Source organism: Homalodisca vitripennis, chromosome X, assembly GCF_021130785.1.
Source record: "Homalodisca vitripennis isolate AUS2020 chromosome X, UT_GWSS_2.1, whole genome shotgun sequence".
In the NCBI taxonomy this organism is placed as follows: Eukaryota; Metazoa; Arthropoda; class Insecta; order Hemiptera; family Cicadellidae; genus Homalodisca; species Homalodisca vitripennis.
The window spans coordinates 89,167,548-89,190,639 of NC_060215.1; the positions used below are offsets into that span (position 1 = coordinate 89,167,548).

At 32.2% G+C, this 23,092-nt stretch overlaps 1 protein-coding gene across 1 annotated transcript; it reads right to left on the reverse strand.

Moving 5' to 3' along the window:
* Window positions 1-924: 924 nt before the first annotated feature.
* On the reverse strand, window positions 925-21,334 carry LOC124369320 (myogenesis-regulating glycosidase). The gene is made up of 7 exons (XM_046827270.1): window positions 21,289-21,334; window positions 15,488-15,576; window positions 12,031-12,138; window positions 7,642-8,681; window positions 5,516-5,884; window positions 4,328-4,484; window positions 925-1,452 (listed from the first exon to the last, which is right to left on the reverse strand). The coding sequence occupies exons 2-7, from the start codon at window positions 15,519-15,521 to the stop codon at window positions 1,235-1,237; spliced, it is 1,926 nt and encodes a 641-aa protein (XP_046683226.1). The 5' UTR covers window positions 15,522-15,576; window positions 21,289-21,334; the 3' UTR covers window positions 925-1,234.
* Window positions 21,335-23,092: the final 1,758 nt, after the last annotated feature.

Below are 23,092 nucleotides of genomic sequence, written 5' to 3' on the forward strand. Positions count from 1 at the left end.
TAAGTAAAACCTTGGAGGTAGTACTTAATCATTAATACATACATTTGTAAAATATTAAAAGTGAGATAGCAGCAAATCGATTATTTAAATCAATTTAATACAATATTGCATCATATTTCTAATTCTTTACTTCTTTCTAAGGTAATCTAAATAATTATTAGTCCAAGTTTCTTTAAGGAAGTTCTAAAATTAAGCACGAAGAGGTTGGTAATTGGCTTCAAGACAATAAACATACAGGCAGGTCACTGTTTGCTGTTCACTGTTGATCGGGTTAGCACTATGATCCAAGAGGACAGGCACTGCACTATTTAATATTTTAGAGCGCTAAACATGTCACAGAGAGGTATCATTTGATTGTTGCTCTTGGCATGTGTGAGCGTATCATTAAAGTGATCGTGCTCGCTTATGAGTTGACAGATTTCGTTGGAAGAAGTACCATTGGAATTGTTACAAAAATTAAAATTAGTTGGTCTTGTAAATTTATTATACATGATGTAATACAGCTACTGTCTATTAAAGACAAAATGTTTGCTGCTCCCGGCTTGTCCTACCATACATTTAAAGTAGTCGTACTGTTGGAGTTATAATGAAATTGTTCAAATAGTTTTTTATTTTTATTTCATCTATTAAAACCTATGTGCCAAATTTGCTTTCTATAGCTTGACTAGTTTTAGAGATAATAATTTTTCAATAAAAATACAAAATTGCGATTAACGGCTATACAAGACATTTCTCGACCTACGTTTATATGAATTTTTTTTTTACATGAATAATATCAGCCATTGAAGTTTTTTACACTTTTTTGTGGACACCCTGTATAATTATGTTGTAAAACCTGTGGTGGAATTGGTATATAAAATATTGAATTGGATTTTTATTAGTCATATATAACACATTCATGGATAGGTTCATTTAAAAGAAAGCTAAATAAAAATAAAGTTTATTTGTTCTCTCAGAAATTAAATAAATACTTTTAATCCAGTCAAACAAAAACAGTACTTCAAAATTGATTGTTTACTTGTATAACAGGCAAAATAGAGACAAATAATCAACACCAAAATAACAACTACATCAACATTACAAATCCTTATTATAATACATCAATAGGAAGATAAATTGAATGAAAGGCCTCATTCAGAAGAAATTTATCATGAAGTTGATCTTAAAGCTAACATAATTTTGAAAGTATTTTTAGCATTTATCATCTCAATGAAAAATTAAATGACAACTTATATTACATATCTTCATCTTCTTCAGTTCTCTTGCCAACACGAGTGAAGTAAGGTAAGGTATCAAGGGGAGCAGGGTAGTCCTTCAACCACTTAGGTCCATGATATATCTTCTGTTGATATACTTCATCCCTCCACTTGCCCTTTGGCAGGTAGATATCCCGAGAAACTGCCCCCTCCTCCACTACTGGAGCCACCAACAAATTGTTGCCCAACATGTACTCTGGAACATCAAGACATATCAACCAATGAAGTACATGGTACACTCTAGCATATCAAATACACCTTATTAATTCACATTAATTTGTTTGAGTATGTATTTAATCCCAACATATCTTAACAAACTACACTCCTTTTAAAGCCAAGTCAAACCTCATATCTGCTGAGTTGCTCTACTGTCTCAACAAACAACTTACAAGATTACTTTGCTTTTGTTCATCGCGTGTTACTACAAAACAGACAAAACACAAGTTCTTCCCACTACACTCTGAAGTAAACCTTTTATTGGCCTAAAAAGGAATGAATTATTCAAAATGTTGCTGTTATGATCTTATTTCTCACAAGTACATGAAAATCAGGACTGTCTTTAATGTCAGTGTGCTCGCTTTTATGAGATTCTTAGATGGTCTGTTAATGCATCTTACTCTGTTAACTATCTTTCAAAAAAGAAAAACTTTAAAAAATGTACCTTTCGTAACAAAAGTTTAGGCTTCACTAGGAATTAGAACCTTAAGAAATTATGTTTTCTATCAGGAAGTTAATTACTAAAGAATGTTAGATTTTGCGTTTATAGAGTTGTTATGGAAACGTATTACCAAACTCAACACAACAAATGCTGGTAAGGAAGGCAATTTGGGATTATGCTCAACAAATTTTAAGTGATAGATGGTAAAAGCACACAGCTGTGCAGTGCCTGACCTACACCCCTCTATAATGTTTAAGTTAAAAGTTTGTTTAAAGCTCCTGAGATATTTTTTCTGTCCAGATAGAGAGCAAGAGCACGCAATTTAATTAGTGGGATTTACACACTAGTATATCCCATTTTTTATGTTTCTGGTGTCTTAAATAAACAAATTCAATGTGGGTATTACAATGTTACAAACAAAACTTTCAATTGTTTTTATTGATATTTATGATGGACTGATACAAGGATGAATTAAATATTAACTGGACTTTTCCTTTCAAGACTCTATAGGTTAAGAAAATGACATGATATCTTTATCTATGTTGGGTGAAGATTTCAACAGAAGAGAAGGGGGACCGTGCGAGTCACCAGACCAGACAGGCTATTTGTAGCATTATGTCTGAGCAAGAGGTGCATATATCTGTTGAGTAAAGCATTATTATCAAATTTTTGTAACGGAAGGTCATGAAACCTCTCAAAATTTGGTCTCAAGTAATTGCACAGTTTGCTGAAAAAATGTTTTCAAGGACCCAAGTCCGTGACTGGGGCGAATAATTTTACAATGGCCCAGAGTTAGTGGAAAACTAGACACATAAATACCAACCTCGGAGTCAAGACCCATGTTTCTGCAGTGAAGGTTCTTCCTATGTTTGTTTTGTGGGACAACAAAAGCATACTGCTCGTTCATTTTCTCAATGAACAGCGCACAGTACTACAATGCTGTGTACTACAACTAACTGTTTGATGCTGTGAAAGTGGCCTCGATGGACCACTTGAGACTTTTTAGGTGGCAAAAAAGGTGAGATATGCCTATTCAAAGTACATTCACGCTCCATGGCAATGGTTGACTACACACAGCCACATTACCTCAAGAAAAGTTGGCCCAGATTCATTGGGATACACTTGAAACTTACGGTCCCAATCTGTCACCATATGACTTCCTTCCATTGTTTGGCCCACTTAAAGAATAATTCCGAACAATCAACACTTTAATGATAACAAAGGAGTGGAAACATTCATGTAATTTGTTACAGATGTGATCAGCGTAATAAAATAAATGAAAGAGGAAATGATGTAGAAAAATATGATGTGGTCAAAATTGTATTTACTCTACCAATAAATGTTCAAACAAAAAGTCCAGATAATATTTGACTCGCCCTCATATAATCCTGTTGCTGTTAGCCCTTCTATTCAGAAAACAACAAAATGTACTAAAATTTCAAATAACTTTTCTTATACAGAATCATGAACTCTTATTTTGTATATAGTTTTGTAGAACATTTTAGATTAGTTTATTCGATTTTTCAACTTCTTAGTACACCCAACTCTTTGTAATAGGAGAGAAAAACACATTTCATACATTTAAAATTGTTTCTAAATATATTTACTATAAATAGACTATCCTTATTTTCATAAAGCACAGGACAAACCATACCCAGGCCCCCTTCAATACTCACAATAACAATGTTCACCCAACTCCAAACATCATAAACTATGTATTATTTAAATGTCCGGTATGGTTCAAATTTGAGTATAGTAAAAACATTCACTCAAAATATAAATAATAAATAGTTTTATTAATTTGTCAAGATATATTTATGATTACTTTAGATTATACTTTATTCTTTGTGGAATTATTGTCCATTTTATTTACAATTTATGTAAATACAAGCACTTATCTGCCCATCGAAGGGCTGCAGGATTGTTGCCTATATAAACCATATGCAGGCTGTAGACCTGCTACCTAATCCACTATGTCCTGTCTCTTCAGGAACCACGGTACTTGGTAGAGAGACTCCTGTACCGTGGCTGGAGCCTAAAGGTTGCTGATCATAGAACCTGACAGGACGATCAACTTCGTTTCCCTCAAGTAAGGCTCGAGATAGAGAGGAGAGGCTTTTCTTACATTGCCCCCAAGTTGTACAACTCCCTCCCTTGTGATGTAAGATCACTCAAGGAGGCTGCCTTTAAAGTCAAGGTAAAAGAAATGTTGATGATTGACAATTAGGTTAGTATTGTTTTATATAGTTTAAGAGTAAATAAATAAATTTTAGTTCATTAGTCCATTAGTTTTAGATGACTGGAGTTGTTCTGAAAAACTGCTTGTACAGAGAAACGCTCGACTAATAAAGGCATTTTTTATTCTGATCTCAATTTGATTTGAACTCAATCTTAAAAAAGTAGTTTGAATTACCTGACCAAACTGAATGAGCTACTTTGTCTTCGGGAGCAATCCACCAAATGGGTGTATTTACTGGCACTCCTGTATTCACACACTTTTCCATTTGCGTGATTATCTTGTTTGAGTAAGAATAATGTAATGCGGTGAATTTCTTGGAGATTTCCACAGTCTAAAAACAGTATGATTAAAGTTAGTTAAAAAAAAATAAAAACACAACCATTTGCAATGTATATCTATATTTTATACCACTCACTGATCGACATTAATGTTGTGATAAATTAATAGAAATGTTATCAAACAAGAGTAAAATATTTTTCCAAATGTGTGTTATAGTGTAGTCCCACTATATTTTTATTGGTACAGTATCCTTTTACCCAAAACATATTTTCACCATTCATACACACAAAAGGTAAGAGCACACAGCTGAACTGTGTGCAGCCCACCCTCTAACATGTAGATAGCGAGAGCACATTTGGGTGAGACAGTACAGTATAACTGAGTGCTCTCACCATCTATCTGAGTGAAAAATCTTGCCATTTATAACTCAGAAGGCTTTAAAAAGTGGGTAACCTACATCCTATAATGACTTTACCTTTCATAAAGGATTCAAATGTTTTCAAAATACCAAATTATGATTCATAAGTTTGACAACTAATTTATTTTAACAACATATTACTATTAAAAAGTATATGTGTTCTATGTATTTCCACACAAATCACATAATTTTACTTAAATGAGTTTCTTTTCTCAACATTTATGAAATAAACTATGATCAACATGAATAAAACCATAGGAAATGTGTATTAAATACCATTCTATACTGTAAGTTGATATTCCAATATCATTGTGAATATTGAAATTGGCATGTTCTGCCCAAGATCAAAATTCATAGATTGTACCCATTCTGATACCCTTTGAGTTTATAGTTTACATATTCGTTAAAATATTTCACAATGTTGGCATGTAGAAATGAAGGTACGAGTATATACAAAATTTTTAACCCTTAGCTCAATTTGGTCTGGATAAATCCTGTGCAAATTAAAGTTTAATGTAAAGGTTCATAACATATTTTACTTAAAGTATAATACAGTCATTTATAAAATTTCCTCTAATGGCTATCATCTTGCTTGTAACACTCAGTCGCATATAGAAAATTCAATCTCAGAACTATATGTATGGATGAAATAAACTATTGAATACCTCATTATCAAAATCCCATGGAGCAGCAGAAAACTGAATGGATGGCATGAAGGTGTTAGCCTGGAGCCATCTTATGAAGAGTTCCTTGGTAACAACATCTTTGCCATAGGCGTTACCTCCCACCATATCTGGCAACACAAGAGTGTAACCATTGAGGTTCAGTTGGAATAGAGTTGTAAGCAGAGTAGGTAAGCCATTTTCAAAAGTCCACTTGGAGTCTTTGTCCAACATCCGCACAAAGGTGGGCAGGTCTTGTGAGAGGTGGCCTGCTCGTATCTCTATCATACTGTTGAATTTGGAAACTGTCCTCACGTAAGCTGACGTAAATGCATTTGGTTGGTCATAGATGCTGGAATTTAATGCAGGTATCTGTAAAAATAATTTAAAATATATACCTAATGTGACACATAACTGAAATCTATGTTGAAATAAGCTAATCATACCAGAGAGTTGTGACATACATAGGTGAGGAGTATAACAAACATGCTGTATGTTAACTCCAGGAAATCCAAACCATTTTCAGTAGTTGGTCAATCAGCACAGACTTATTGTGACTTCTATTCTCTACTTCGGTTTCAATAATTAGTGTTTTGTGTTTATTACGTACATGTCTTAGAGGCAGTGTGCATGGAGTTTGTGTACATTTTTGTTGTGATTCCTGACATGTATGTCACAACGCTCTGCTCTGGTATAGTTTGTTTACTGTAACTTAGATTATATTTATGAGTTAGATTAACTATCCGTCTGAGGAAGGGGTCAGATTGCAGATCTCGAAATAGAGTGTTACTTATTTCTTGTATCGCTAAACAATGTTTTGTTTTGAAACAGAAACAACCTAACAAAGCTTGCAAACATACTTCTTGAAAAAGAAGTGAAGTTTCTGGGACTAGTTATTGATGCAGACCACACTTGGAAACATTGACCAATTATATTAAAGGTTTTTGACTGGATTGTTTTCCTTCAAAAGAATAAAACCATTGCTGACAACACCACAACTAGAACAGCACACTTCGGACTTTATGAGGACCGTGTCAGATATGGTCTGATTGCATAGGGAGGCGCATCTAAGACAAATATCGAGAGAGTTTTGGTTTTAAAAAACCAGCAATTACGATCCTGTTAACAAACAGCAAATGGAAATGCCTTCAGAGAATTAAGGAACATGACAGTTATTAACTTGTATATGAGATGTAATATTATATTGCTCACAACAAAAATCCACAAAGAAATAACAATATCCTTGGAGATCAAACAAGACAAGCATCTCACTTTGTGAGTCCAAGACTCTGTATAACACATTTTGAGAAGAAATCTGACTATATTGCCAGCAAACTGCATAACCATCTCCCAGGTCATCTATGGATACTGAGTGGCAACACTGTGAAGAATAACCTAACAAACTGGCCTATAAACAGACCAATCTTCACTTTGGTTGATTTTTACCATTTATGAGATTACAATGTTTGTAAACTGAATAAACATAATTTGTCACCATTGTTTTTCTCAAAGAAAATACAAATAATGAGATTATTCTATTCTATCCAATAGCAAATGTCAGATAAAGCCCTATTTTCTGCACAATTCTTTCATCATAAAAAACAAACTTTAAACAAAGAATCGTTATTATTTGGATAAAATCAAGATGGCCACCATTACAGGTAGTCCTTAACGGGCTACAGACGAGTGAGACGATATCAAAGTCACATGACTGACCTACACATACACACTATAAATAATTGAATGTATATAAGAGTACCTACATACTAAAATAAGGTCAGATACTTTTTGAATACACCTTTTAAATCATCTAGACTTCACTTCGCATCACTTAAAACAATAATTTCAGTCATGCAATAAAAATGTAGTATAGTTTTGTATAAAAATATTAACATAAACTATTATAATGGTTTCCAGTATTTATAGTATTGATTTACCTCTATATTTAGTCTGTATCTAATAACTTAACCAGAAATGGTTCGAAATATATTTATACTTATTCTTTTCAGATATTTTCTTGTTTATAAAATATCTATATAATATTATAATAACTATCAGTGTACATGTAGTAATTGTCATAGGTACATAATTGTTCCGTAACTTAATTTTAGAATTATAAAATTTATAACCTGAGGTAGCCAGCTGCTTTCTCCTGCATCCATTTTCAAGCTGTCAATTTTGTTGTTTTTCATTAGTGTTCTGCGGCGGTTTAGATACCAGTTGGCAGCATCAGGATTAGTGAAGTCGATGACACCTCCTATTCCGTCCCACCAGGAGCTCACCACATTCCCACTCTGGTCTTTCACTAAATACCCTTTATTTTTCAAAGTTGTAAATAGATTACAGTTCGTATTGATGAAGGGGTGATTCCAGAGAGTTATCCTGAAGCCCATTTCATTGAGTTCTGTAGCAAGCTTTGCCATATTGGGGAAACGAGACTTGTTAAATTGGGCACTTCCATAGCAACTTTCCCAATTGTCATCAATTTCAATCTGGCTATTGTTGAATCCATAGTCAACAATATCCTGTGCAAAGGCCTTCACAGCAGTGGCATTGACATCATACTTGAACCGAACCCAAGTTGACCATATAGGGTGCTGCACCATCCTCTCATCTGGGACTCCAGTTGGTTTTCCCAAATCATTCTTGACAGCATTCATATGAGCTTGTTTAGCATTATTGTACATACAAATCTTATAACCTAAGTACGATCCATTTCTAGGTAAGTATGGAGGAGTTTGCTGAGATATAAGGCATAAGCCGTTTGGATATAAATTGTTAGAATCAATAAACAAAGGAACAGTTTTGTTAACATAGATGTAACCTCCTGAAGAGGTAAGCCAATAGGGTTCAGCTACTGCCTGGTTTTGGTCCTGCTTAGTGATGTACGAGAACATATTGAATGTCATGTTGTTGAAGGGCCAATACTGCTTGCTGTTCTCAGGACCTCCATACCAGCTGTCATTGCCATAGTCGAAGCAATCTGAAAGTGTCAGATTTCCACTGGTGAACCATTCTATTTTGTAGCATTGACCAACCTTCACTGCATTCAGTCGTATATTAGAGCTAAACTGAAGGCAATTGTCTTGGTCATTGTCACAAACTTGAGGTGATTTCAGATGTGAAGGTAACATTGTTCCAAACTCACCCATTAAAACATCATCATTTTCTGAAACAGAGAATATTTCATTAAGTTATAGCCATATTCAATCTGCAAAAAGAACTACTTAGTTAAATTAAACCACTCAGTATAAACATAGAGCTATACAGGACATGGTATTAGATATTTTTTAATACTTTATATGAGGACTACTTAAGGAATAAGAGGAGATTCTAATCAAATCCAACTAATAAAAATCTGATTTTGCAATTACCCAGAAATGTTCTACATTGGGGCCAATGTCATGAATAATATAGGTAATTCCCTGAACCTATGGAAGTCCCTTAGTTGCTTTGGTGGGCAAGTGAATTTTTAACCAAAAGTGTCTCCCTTGCTTTTCCTTTCAGGCTAATCTCACTTTTATTGCTACGGAAGTACCAAATTACTAAGCTTACTTATATTGATGAAAGTCAGCAATATAAAACCTTACAGAAGAAACTTACACAAACTACAAAAACACTGAAAAAATAACATTATTCTCTTGTTTTGTTTATTCTCTTGAAACGTACAGAAAAATGAAGAAACACCTGTTTCCAATTTCCACTTTGTTTAGCCGCAAGCTGCCATTTTGAATTTTTTATTAACAAATTATTATCTCTAAAACTAGTAAAGCTAAAGAAACCAAATTTGGCACATAGGTTTGAATGTGTAAGAGGAGAATAAAAAAAATAATTGTGTTATTTTCTTTAATATTAACAACATGGCGTCTGTTGAAAATGTTTAGTCAAATAACAAAAAAAAAAACAGTATAGTTATAAACAATGTACTAGACATCAACTATTTGGAGAATTTAATTGCAGTTCCAACGGTAGCAGTTTTAATGGAATCTGTGAGGGCATAAGCGAACACAACCACTTTAAAAGTACGCTTGCACAAGCCAGAAGCAGCAAACATTTTGTCTTCTAATAAGCATCAGCTGTATTACATCAGTTATAAAAAAATTATAAGGTATCAACTGTTTGGACAATGTTATTACAATTCCAATAGTACTTATTTCAATGAAATCTGTCAATGCATAAGCGAGTACAACTAGGTACTTTTAAAAGTACACTTGCACAAGCCAGAAGCAGCAAACATTTTGTCTTCTAATAAGCATCAGCTGTATTACATCACTTAGAAAAAAAATTATAAGGTATCAACTGTTTGGACAATGTTATTACAATTCCAATAGTACTTATTTCAATGAAATCTGTCAATGCATAAGCAAGCACAACCACTTTAAATGTACGCTTGCACAAGCCAGAAGCAGCAAACATGTTGTCTTCTAATAAGCATCAGTAGTATTACATCAGTTAGAAAAAAATTATAAGGTATCAAACTGTTTGGACAATGTTATTACAATTCCAATAGTACTTATTTCAATGAAATCTGTCAATGCATAAGCGAGCACAACCACTTTAAAAGTACGCTTGCACAAGCAGAAGCAGCAAAACATTTTGTCTTCTAATAAGCATCAGCTGTATTACATCAGTTATAAAAAATTTATAAGGTATCAACTGTTTGGGGACAATGTTATTACAATTGCCGACGACACACTTATTTTTTCTGAAAGGAAATACATGGGCGGATGTGAGACGAGAAGCATTAAGTGATTTAATGTTATTGAAAAAGTGGTTTTGATCAGAATGTCCTTTCCTTAAATATAACTAAAACAAAATTTATGCCAATTTCTTTTGAATCTCAGTCGGATTATGTCTTAGGAAATCTGATCATACATAATTGTGGAAAATCACAGTAACAGTACCTGTATTTGTGAAGCAATCGAAAAAATAAAACTCGTATAAATTATCTTGGCGTTATTTTTAGATTTCCGTTTGAAATGGTCAGACCATATTGAATATCTCAAACAAAAGACCCGAAAGTATATCTTTGCCTTTAAGAAACTTAGGGATATTCTTACTGTTCAAGAAATGAAAATGGTATATTATGCATACGTGCAATCTCTTTTTGCATTTGGGATAATTTCTTGGGGGGCAGCTTATAAATCAAATCTTGATCCTCTTTTTACGGTTCAGAAAACAATTTTGAAAGTAGCTTTTAAAAAAATGTCATAGGTTTTCAACATCCATTTTATTTCAAGAAACTAAAATGTTTACAATAAGACAAACTTTATAAAATCTCTTTAATACACATGTATAAAAATTTAGATGATTTATTTGTAAGAACTCAACACACCCATAACACACCGTTATTCTAGATCAACAGGAATTCTACCATTGCAATTAACTAAATTCTTATTCTAACACCAACTCATACTATCTTGCTCACGTGCTTTTTATAAATATGAGTAAACAGTTTCCAAATTTTAGTTTTTTCAGTGATATTTCTACAATTATTTTTAAAAGGAAGGTTAACCAGTGGTTATTATTATTGTCTATTGAGGAGGCCGAGGCAGTGCTGTCTTCGGACTACAGACGGACAGTTTGACATGTAAACAGCCACCACTCCTATCCCATCATCATTCATTATCAATAACCTATTATAATCTGCGTGACCCTGCTTAATTACCATTGTTGCTAATATGTATATGTTTTTAAAATTAATAATATATAATGCTTTAAAACAGGTACAAAGCTAAAATTACGCGGTTTTTTCCTTTTAATATATTCATTGCATATTCGCATGTGTATGTGCATGCATATGTATATGTGTATATATGTATGTGTGTGTGTATGTATGTGTGTGGTGTGTAATGGTGTTATTATTTTGTACTATATTTATATTCATTTTTTTTTTTATTAATCCAGTCCCGTTATTTCTTTCAGGCGTGAACAACTCGAGACTGCGCACAGGCATCATAGCCCATGCAGGCTCATTTCCCGAGGACAATGTTTTTATACATGATGCTATTTTTATGATGTTTATTTTATGTTGTTTATTCTATGATGATTATTTCTTATTCTTATCTTCACATTTCAAAATTGTTCGGTATTGTAACAATCTAGAAATTACTGTACAGATTGTATTATAATATTGTACATATTTTTGGGAAATAACAAAAAAAAAATCAATTCATTCATTCATTCATTCATTCATTCCAACGGTACTTATTTCAATGAAATCCGTCAATGCATAAGCAAGCTCGACCAATTTAAAAATTCTCTTGTAGAAGCCAGGACCAACAAACACCAGATAACTCTCAACTATGACATGTTTGGCACTCCCGGCTTCTACAAGAGTATCTTTAAAGTGGTCATGCTCGCTTATGCACTGATAAATTTCAATGAAAAAATACCATTGGAATTTGCTATAAAAATATCAAAATAATTGGTATCTTTTAAAAACTTTATAACCAAGTGTTTATACTTATTGTTAAATTCATATGGATTATATTATAATTTCTCAAATTAATACTTACCCTTGTTAGGAAGGGTGAAATGAATTTTTCCATTATGGATGTTCAACTGGAGATCCTCTGCTAAGTAAAATGGCCTTTCCACAAGTCCACCATGGCTGCATGTGTATGCTATAAATTAACAACTATATTACTTTATAATACGGACAAAACCTACCTTAATATTTGTAAAATATTAACATTTATCAGTAAACAGATCAAAATTATATAGGATGTTTATCTACATAGGTGTAAACAGGGGACAGTTCAAAGTCAAAGCAAACTTTATTCGTGAATGTAGAGTACAGAATATGTGTCAATACATAAAAGTAATTATAAATTAGGTTGACAAATCTCTCCAGTTTGAAAATTCTTCAACGGAGTAGAATGTCTTGTCGGTCAGCCAGGTGGTGAGACGTGTCCTGAATGGCAATAGTCTCTTCTCTTCTTTGAGATGTCTTGGCAGTAGATTGAAAAATTTTGCTCCTGCATAGGAAGGTTTTTTGGCAAACATTGCAAGTCTGTGAGATTGAAGGTTGAAATTTACTGCGTTTTTGGTGTTGTGGGTATGGATGTCGATGAATTGTTCAGCATTGCTTGTGAGAATGTGAATGATGGACTGAAAGATAAACAAGGCAGTAACAGTTTGGATACCAAGGTCTTTAAAGACACTTCTACAAGTGTCTCTTGGTCCCAAGCTTGCTAGCACTCTCACAGCCTTTTTCTGCATTATTAGGACTCTATTCAGATTTCCTGCAGTTGATAGACCCCAAAAAAGCAGTCCATATCTTATGTGGGATTCAAATAGTGAGAAATAAGCAACTTTAGCTATTGCGAGGTCTGTGACAGCTCTGACTCTTTTTTGAGCACATACAGGGCAGTACTCAATTTGCTGCAGACCAAATCAACATGAGGTGTCCAAGATAGAGAACTGTCTACAATAATTCCCAAGTACTTAGTTTCTTCCTCCACCTCTAACATCGGGAGTCCAACATTTTCATTTTGTGCTCTACTAAACAGTACTTGCTTTTTTTTCCTTCGTTTAGTGCCAAGTTGTTCACATGACAGTATTGTTTGGCTACATTTAAAGCAATGAAGGCCTTACAGTCTAAATTATCAGGTTGCTTTTGTGCCAACATCAAAGCAGTATCGTCTGCATACATTGTAGAAGAGGCATACTCACTGAGGTGATTGGGTAAGTCATTAGTGAACAGTATATAGAGTACTGGTCCAAGGACGGATCCTTAAGGAACCCCTCTACTGATAGGAAGTTGATCAGATCTTGCATGGTAAGTTGTGTTGTTCACTGTATATTTGATCTCAACCAATTGAGTTCTTTCTATTTTTCAAGTAGCTTGAAAACCAGCTTTCTTCTGTATTGTGAATTCCCAATGTTTTAAGCTTTTTAATGAGTAAGTTATGTCCCAGACTGTCAAATGCTTTAGAAAAATCTAAGAACAAAGCTGTGGTCAAGTTTCCTTCTTCCAACTGGTCTATTACACCTTCAACAAAACTTATGATGGCTGTAGTGGTGGATCTTCCAGGTAGGAAGCAGTGTTGGTGTTCAGATAAGAGATTGTTAGCAGAGAGGTGTCTCATCAATCTTGTTAAAACAATTTTTTCAATTATTTTAGAAATTGTAGGAATAAGAGATATAGGTCTATAATCACTTGCAACTTTGCATGTCTTTTGTTTATTTATCGGGATAACCTTAGCTACTTTAAGATCGTCTGGAAAAAATGCCTTGTAAGAGAGACTTGTTAATTATGTTTGCCAATGGAAGCCTGATTTCTTCGACTATATATTTCAATACAGTGGATGATATATCGTCAATTCCAGCTGAGGGTTTTGATTTCAGTGAAAGAATAGTTTTTTCAACCTCGGTTAGATTTGTCATTTCGAACTTAAAATCAGAAATATTCACAGTCACTGACTCTCATATATCACCGTGAAAAATTAGAAAAAGGATTGACTCACATGTTGTTTTACACTGATACATAATTTTTTTAGTTTAACAAATCATAGAAATAGCCCTAAAACTGTTTAACAACCTATAATGGGAGTGCTCAACAGTTTCTGTATCAATCCTATTGCTGGCCTTGCATGTTCTGGTAGCCCAAATATTTCTTTTTGTACAAAAATAACATTTAACCTCTATTTATTTTAGTATAAAATGTGGTGAAGTTTAGGAATATTGTGTAGTCACAGTAAAATTTGTTTTAACAATTTCACTTGATTCTTTTCTTTGACATGGTGGATTTCACAAGGTACATTGCCTTTGTCACTTCATCAAAATTATGTTCTTTCCCTCCGTATTGATTTCTGGGAACAAACAGATTGTATGCAGAGTGAAGTCAGGCGAGTAAGAGGTGTGAAGCTAGGGAGTAATTTTTTTGTTAAAACCCAGTACCGTGGTAAAAAAGTTTAAATCACCAACTAAATTTGCAGTGACCCTTCTCATCCAATTTGATGTACTGAAATCCAAGTTATTCCAGGTATTTTACTAATAATTGTATTGGTTCATCATTGATCTCCAAATACATCTGGGTATTTGGCCAAATATTGGTAGATAGCTCCAATATTTTCTATTGATTCAGGAGGTTTACAGATATCCAGAATAGTTTTACCATCAAGTAAGATTTGAATTTTGAGTTAAATTTTGATAACCGCTATAGAATTGGAAGGTATTTGAAGGATTACAAGTGTATAGGAGTAAACAGAAGGCTTTAGATTAGAGGTTCCCACAAAATCCCTGAAACATGCCTATCAAAACCACATATAAGTTAAAATATTGATAAACAGAAGGTAGTTGTAGTTCAAAGATAGTGCATATTGCTATAAATGTTACGTTTATTGTGTTGTTTACTAATCAATATAGTAGGTAATCTAAAGAAAACTTGTTTAAAACACACACATATATACGATGTATACAGCAGTTAATACAATGAAAACATTTTTATTCTGTGCATTAAATCACTTTTGGTACTATAAACGTTATTTGATTAGTAGTATCGCTCTAGTCTTATATAATTTAATATGAATATTGTACTTGTTCATGTTACTTGTCTTTTAAAACATTATTTGCAGTATTGTATGTAGCGTATATTTACTTATATAATACAGATTTTACTAGTACTGTATATCATATAATCACATAATCTGGCTAGTACACACAAAAAGATTACAAATTTATATCACACATTTAGCACTTATTTATTTTTAACATTTATGAGTGCATAAAAGTTTTTATGTTTACTCTAACTTAATAATTCCAATTTATTGAAAACATATTTCCCATATAAAAATGCTGCTATAGTAATTACTTTTACAGAAAATAAAATAGGTATTCAAACAATAACTGTACAACGATAAATGAAATTCTAACCATAACTTTGTAGTGAAATTGTTCCTCTATTAAATAATACACAGAGAATTAACTTAAATTAATGGATAAGTTTAATCAATAAATTTAATGAGATACCTGCAAAAAACACAAGGAGGAAACACACGATCATTGCAAGGTGACTTCAGATTTTTTCACTGTGTTTGCCTAATATATAAGTGTTGAAGCTGTAATCAATAAATCAGAATGACATTTAAGAGAAAACAAACCACTTAAAGTATTTAATATCTCTTAAAACCCTGAATAAATCAGACAGCAGAAGTAAAATCTGATCATAGATAGTAATTATTGTATAATTGCATAAAAACTTGTTTACATTGGTTATTGAACAATTATACTCAAAACAATTAATGTGCCAAATGTTTATTGTTTTATAATTGTATTTTAAGACATAATTAAGATAAGTTTTATTTAGATTAGGTGTCAATCATATGAGTTTATCTATCTTCATGATGTTTAAACATTTTAAATTAAAACATGGAATTTACCAAAAATGTAATTCTTTATAAGATTTGAAACTCTTCTTGGACTTATATGTGTTATGAATAGTAACTCCTTCTCATGTTATTTGTCAATCACAAAAATTTAAGAGTCAATATAACAAGATATAAGGATAACCAATTTTCAAACACACAAGTAAAAAAGTGAACATTAAAGGCTTTTAATAAGAAAAACAAATATCTACTCTTTTTATAGCTGATATAGTGACAAAAGTTGAGTTGTATACAAAATAATGACAAACATACATTTATGTATGTTTTGTGTTTTTAAATTATAAGAAATAATAAATTAAATAGTTTTACTATTAATGGTTTGTGAATAATCTGGCATCAAGTCACTATACTAAAAGCAAATGTCTATCACTGTAAATAATTAATAAAAAGGTATTTAGACCACTATTAAAGGTGTACCATTCTATCACTACAAATCTATAACAATATTGTTTAAAGTTAAAAAGTTGAGCTTTTATTATATATTAATGAAAAGCTAAAAATATACCAGGTGCTAGATTGCTACTGAGAGAGATTCCTATCTGTCATTACTCTTAAGGTTGAGTGGTAGAGAGGGTGGGATGCCGTAGTTCTGCCTCTTTAATAAAGAGATTTTTCATTTCATTACAAGCATAAAAACAAAGAATGACGTAAGTAATGAATAAACATCTGAAACCGTCCCATATGATTGCAATTAAAAATTGAACATAAATATTTTTTAAGATTTTTTTATCTTTAAATTGACATGCAATTATAGATATAAGTATTTACTCTAAAACAATGAGCTCTTAAATACGCTGAGAGTAAAGCATTTAAAGCAGATGCAACACATATGAGTATTGTACCTATTTGCTCAGGCAGGCATTGTACAGTCGCTGTTTTACATAATATATCTCTATCACTTTCGTTCTTTTTAGTTAAAATATACTGGGTCTCATTTCTAACATTTAGAATTTATAATATAAAAATAATTTACATAATAGTTACTTTTAATTAAAGTGACAGGAACGGCCCATGACACTTTAAAGAAGAAATTAGTATCTCAAGTACTTTTGTACTATAAATTTATTTTCATAATACAGAGAGACATCATGTGACTTTTGTGTAACCAAGACATTTAATTACTAAACGCTTTACTCTGTTAGTTTAGGTTTGAGTAGTGAATTCCAACTACTGACAGTTACCCGTCACATGCTGAATCATTTCATTCTGATTAGAGCAAGTAAATTCTCTCTAATTGGTCTATATACTGTGTTATATTTCACGGAGAGGTCAGAAAATTAGAATTTATAACACAGAGATATATTTATACCATACAGTGGCATATATAGAAAATTATTTTGGAGGGAGCTGACACAAGGGTGGTTTAGGAGGTATAAAATACCCTAAAAAATAATGGTTTTGGAATCTTCTACTGGAAAATTGTGAGCTTTAACACATTCACTGCTAAGAAAAAAATTGAAATTCATTTGGGGTGCTGAAAATTTGTAGTGTATGTAGAAAACAATGGCCAAAGGTCTCTTGAGCCAAAACCCACAGTGAATTCGGAGCATCTCCAATCGGAGACATTAGCAGTGAATGTGTTAAGGCCTCATAAATGTGTTCTAGCTTAAAACAAACTACTGGGTGCAATTTCAATGTGTGACTTTCAAAATTTTGAAGGGGGGGGGTCTTGGGCCCTCTGAGCTCTCCCATATATACACTCATGGTAGAATATAATCCACTGTATGGCACTGTATAAGCATAAAAAATGCTTATTTAAATATATGCAATTGTGACTTTATTCAAAATTCATAGTAAGGGACCACATATGAGGGGATTACTACAATTTGTGTAAGGTCACTGTATAGAATTTGTAGCCTCATTATAAGAGTGGTCTGATTTAAAGAAAAGGACACCAAGTAGTGAATTTATTTAGAAAAGTTATACTGTGAAACATCCAGTTCCTTCAAATAAACAAGTAAATGTCACATTTATTGTTCAACTCAGTACTATTAGGAAAAAAATTGCTATTTTACGTATAGTATGTTTAATGTTATACATCCAATTTCATTTGGATATTATTATACAGAATTATAATTAAATAGAAAGTTTTAAGTCAATAGATCTCAATATGACAATAAATAGAAACATAATATAAGAGAAAACTCTATATATATATATATATATATATATATATATATATATATATATATATATATATATAGGTTTATGATATTTTGGTAACAAAGTGTCATAGGATATATGCTTTCCATATATTTTATATTTATATTATAAAATATTGAAAACAGCCAATATTGACAGTGGATAGACTTGTTGCTACAATATCTACAGAAAGAACCCAATATAACATTACCACAAGCTTGTTATCTTTGAGGGGTCTGCAAGTAAAAACTTGTTGATAGTACAGGATCAAATCCATTATAACCTGGCACACAACTACACCAATGGTGGCTTTGTGGACATTTTGTAATAATTCTGACTTAAAATACAAGATCCGACTTGAGTACCCGAGCACTGTCATTGCCTGACAAGCATGATTGTACAGATAACTAAATGGACTGGTGTTATGATGAGTTAAATTTAAAATGCAAAACAAACACAAAGTTAAATCTGGCTTTTATGAAAATCATATCACAAAAATATTTTAGGCCCATGTAGAAACATTCAGAACGGAATTTGACTGAACTTGAAATAAAACAATTACACATTCAAATTCTCACCTTACATCCTTCCACATGTAATGCAATCACTGACACTGATATTGTAATTCCACAGCAATTAGAATCCAATGGCAAGTTATTATAAACAAATCAGGAAAACAAAGGTGTAAAACCAAGAATAGTAATAGATAAGTCAAGGAAATAGATACTAGGTGAAAACAGATATAGTATCTAGTGTCACGTAATTTAGTCAAGTCAACAATTTGTTAATCCAAACATATATTGTAAAATTTTAGAATACTGAGTCAATTTAAATATCCTAAAAATATCAGATATGCGATTTTAAAATTTTCCTTAATTAAAATAAAATGTAAACAACTAATTAACTATCCTTTGTTTTATGTATTTTGTGACTTAGATATCGAGAACAAAAATCGTAAGGTCAAAGGCATCTGCCCTTTACCCCCTCCCAAAAATTGCCACCCTGTTCTTTTTTTAATTCTCAGATGACATACCGGGTTGTCACAGGAAGTGCCAATACTGATTTTTCCTCAGTATCACATCTTCACTGGTATGTTGTTCAGTGCACCTGGTTTTGAGCAGTTATTCTCCCTCTGGACTATCAGGTATATACCTAAACTTCTGTTATATACAACTTGTTCTGTTGTCAACTTTGACTTTGGCAAGTAATTAATATAGCATATAGAAATTAATTCTAAATTTTATTTGTATGCTTAAACTTTATGGTTATGTTCCAATCCTAAAAGAGTAGTATTCTATTTTACAATTTAATGTTTTAACGAGGACAAATGTCTGAATATATGTTATCCTTAATTAGTACCTTTAAACCATACTAGTTGTTTACACATTACAATTCTTAAAACAATATGCCAGTCCCCAAGACTTGTTGTACAGTAATCAACCTAAAAATTGAACTCTGAACAGCCTCTTCTCATTTATGGAGACATTCATGTACTCACCAGCAACTGACCATGTTTGATAAATGAAGCCTTTCTCATTATTGTCACTTAGATTACAACAGACAGTAAGTGACACCGCACATTAATTATGGTTATTTACAACTAATTCTCTGGAGTTTTTATGTATATTCTCATGTGTACACTTCACTCAAGCATCCTACCAAGCATAACTGTTCGTTGTGTAAATATTTGTCTACACCCTCGTAAAGACATGTTGGGAAATCAGAATCCAGCTAGTCTCTGTATTAAATTTATTAATATTTTTCTCTCCATTGTTTATTTTAGGTAGGAACAAATCTGTTACATTTAAATTCCACAAAAGGGTAAAAACAGATCATGACCAAAAAAGTAAATAAACATTCCCAATAGTTCTTTAAACTTATGTGTTTCTGACTCTTTGCCTCCGAATAATATTTTAAGAATCATTCTCAGATCGAGTGGCCAGCTCTGCTGGCTATTGCATTTTCTCTTGCATTTCATAATAATTCCTTACTTCTCACTAACAATTACATATCCCAAACAGATGTGATATCCCGTAAGGAAATAACACACATTTATTTCTTGTGTATTTATTTAGAACTTGCACTATAATAAATAAAATTGCATTTGTTTGTTATTTATTGAATGTGAATTATATTTATTAACAGTTACATTAAAAAAACTAGAGTATAAAATAGGGTTGGCAAAATTATTAAACTAACTCAAATTTAAAACTAATTTTATATTTCAATATTCCATTAGGCTGGTAAATTGAAGGCTGGACAGATTTATGCCCAAGAAAAAAATCAAAATTAATACTTATTGAGGTACCATTTGTCAGAAGTCAGAAGTCAGAAGTCAGAAGTCAGCATGCTTTATTCATGAACTTTAAGTACAGAATTTGCGTCATAAATTAATAAAAAACAACATGTACTATCAATAACAATAGTAAATAGAATGGTGAAAAATGTTTCTTCTAGAGGATCAAAATTCCTGTGATTGTCGCCATCCGTAAAACTCAGTCATGGAGTAAAATGGGTGGTCAAGAAGCCAGTTTTTCAGCAAGTGACGAAACTGTTGAATGCTTGCAGTCTTCAGCTCTGGAGGAAGGACATTCCACATTCTGGCACCTGCATAGCTGGGTTTCTTCTCAGTCAGTTTGTATTGTTTGCATGAATTTTTATAACTTAACATTATTTTCAAGAACAAGTCTGATGTTCATATTTATATTTTGGTAATACTAAGCTATTAAAGTTAGATAAATATAGTAAGGAGTTTTAATTTTTTCATCAAGTTTATTGTAGCTCTTTCATTTTTTTAATGAAAACATTTACAGAAGGAACCAACACACAGCACAAAATTATTTTTGCATAAGTTTAGTTCTTTTAAAGATAAAATTTTAAATGGTCATATTTGCATTTTTTATGTTAAACTTTAATAATTTGACATTAAAAGTATATTTTATTCTTAATCCAATTTAGTAAAATTACAACAATCCAAATGGTACATGCACAATTTTGTGCTGTGGATTAGCCTCTTGTTGCACAACACTGTTCAATTCACAAATGAAAGAGCTAGTATAAAACTGAGATTACACTGGCATGATATGTGTTATCTCTGCCAATTCAGTATAATCATCATTCAGGATAAGCACTTGTAAAAGTAAAAACTAAACAAAAATATTGTTTATTTTAAAGAAATTAAAAGCTATAATGATAGTCAGTAGCAATGTTGTTATATGGGTGGGTGATTAGAAATAGGTTTACCTGCTTATATTTAAAGATGTGTCATGATTAAAAGTAGTACAGTTCTATAACATACCAAATAGAGGGAATATCTAAAATAATTAACTGGAGATAAAACTAAAATCTTATCAGCTAAGTACTAGTTCTGATAAGACAATGGATTAGTTGATGAGCAAGTATTATATACAGACATGTTGGTCTGTATATAATAGGAATGTTCCTTTCTTTATTAGGAATTCAGATTTAAGGTATACAAACGACACAATAACAAATCATAAAAATGTCATCAAATAACATCATATCAAAAAATTAAAGTTGTGACCATATAGTAATTAATGATTAACATAACCATTACTGTAATGATTCCCACATTGAGTTGTTAGTTTCCCGTTGGGTGTCTCCTCAAGTGGTGAATGGGGGTAAAACCATAGCAAACCACACTATGAACACTTTTGAAAATTTATAAATTCAGTTAAAACAGGGAGTCTTTCAGAAGCCTCAATAGAAAAAATCCTACAAAGGAAACATCCTGCTGTTAGAAACCCACTTCCTGGAACAATGGTACTTGGATAGAGCATAATATAGACCCTTCCTATTTTTGTCAGACATGCATTGAAGACCATCAAGTCTGTAAACCATCTGAATCATGACAAATGGTTTTGTTTCCTGCTCAACCACAAAGAAGGGCAATTTTAGTGTTACTAAACTGTGTATTTTTACTCAAACGGATCAAGGATTATGGATTAAGGCATTATCCCCAAACATATCAAGCTGATTAAAGCCTATGAACATATGAAGTTTATTTGAGAATTAAAATAAACTTTCACCAAATGCTTCAGATTTCCTTCAAGAACTTGCAAAATATCAGGCAAAGTTGGTTTCAATTTTAGATCAAGAAGGTATCAAGAGAAATGAGGAAACAAATTTACTGGCAAGTAAGGGGTCAGTTCACTCTGACATGTCTGGAATCTTGAGTTACTGTTCCCTTAGTTTTAAAGAGATAATTGAGAAGAAGTGGAAAAAGTAAACCACAACCTCATTCTGAGAGAATATCTCCTGATTAAGACAACCAAAGCTGGTTATAGACTCTTTGGGGAAAAATGCAACTGCTTTAACCCTGACAAAAGAAAAATTAAACAATCTGACAAGATTGTTTTTAGGCCAGGAACCTCTTTTAAAATATCTTAGGACAGGAGGAATAACGCTTAGTGATCTTTTTAGTTTTGGTATTGAAAAAGAAGAGTTAGTGGATACTTCTATCCAGACTGTTCAGTCAACTTACAGTATTTATATATGTATAATTGACATCAAGCTTGCATATATTATAGGAAGTAACTAGTCATTTATCAAGAAGTATAACATAATTAGATAAAAAAATTAAATTAAATGAAAAATCAAAACACCAAATTGATAACTTGAATACTCTAATAATTGATTAATATTCAAGAGTGAAAAAATCTTGAAAAGTAATTAAATTTAAAATGAACAGTTGTGAACGAAATTACCAAAACAAACTGAAAAATCTTTGACTCACGATGAACATAAATCACAAATCCACTGACCAATTTATTATAATTTACAGAGGAATCTTTCCTGGCATCCACGGTTTGAAGCGGAGCCTTGTACCTGCCATTCAATGTTAAGGTAATGCTCATTAAGACACTTACAGTCCGCTTTGTCTAATGTGATGTTGTGATGAGTGACATGACCATTGAGAAATTGGTTGTTGCAAAATATTTTCAACACTCACCACTCAGGAAACATCATCATCTAAGTAAACTGAAGAATTCTTTCTATTGAAATATCCTGTTTGTCTGTTCCATCA

Coding starts and splice junctions, on each gene's coding strand:
- LOC124369320 (XM_046827270.1), bottom strand. CDS start 15,521: ATGATCGTGTGTTTCCTCCTTGTGTTTTTTGCAG. Junction 12,139..15,487: donor CCTCCTTGTGTTTTTTGCAG/GTATCTCATTAA, acceptor GTTAATTTATAG/CATACACATGCAGCCATGGT. Junction 1,453..4,327: donor AGCTCATTCAGTTTGGTCAG/GTAATTCAAACT, acceptor TTGATGTTCCAG/AGTACATGTTGGGCAACAAT.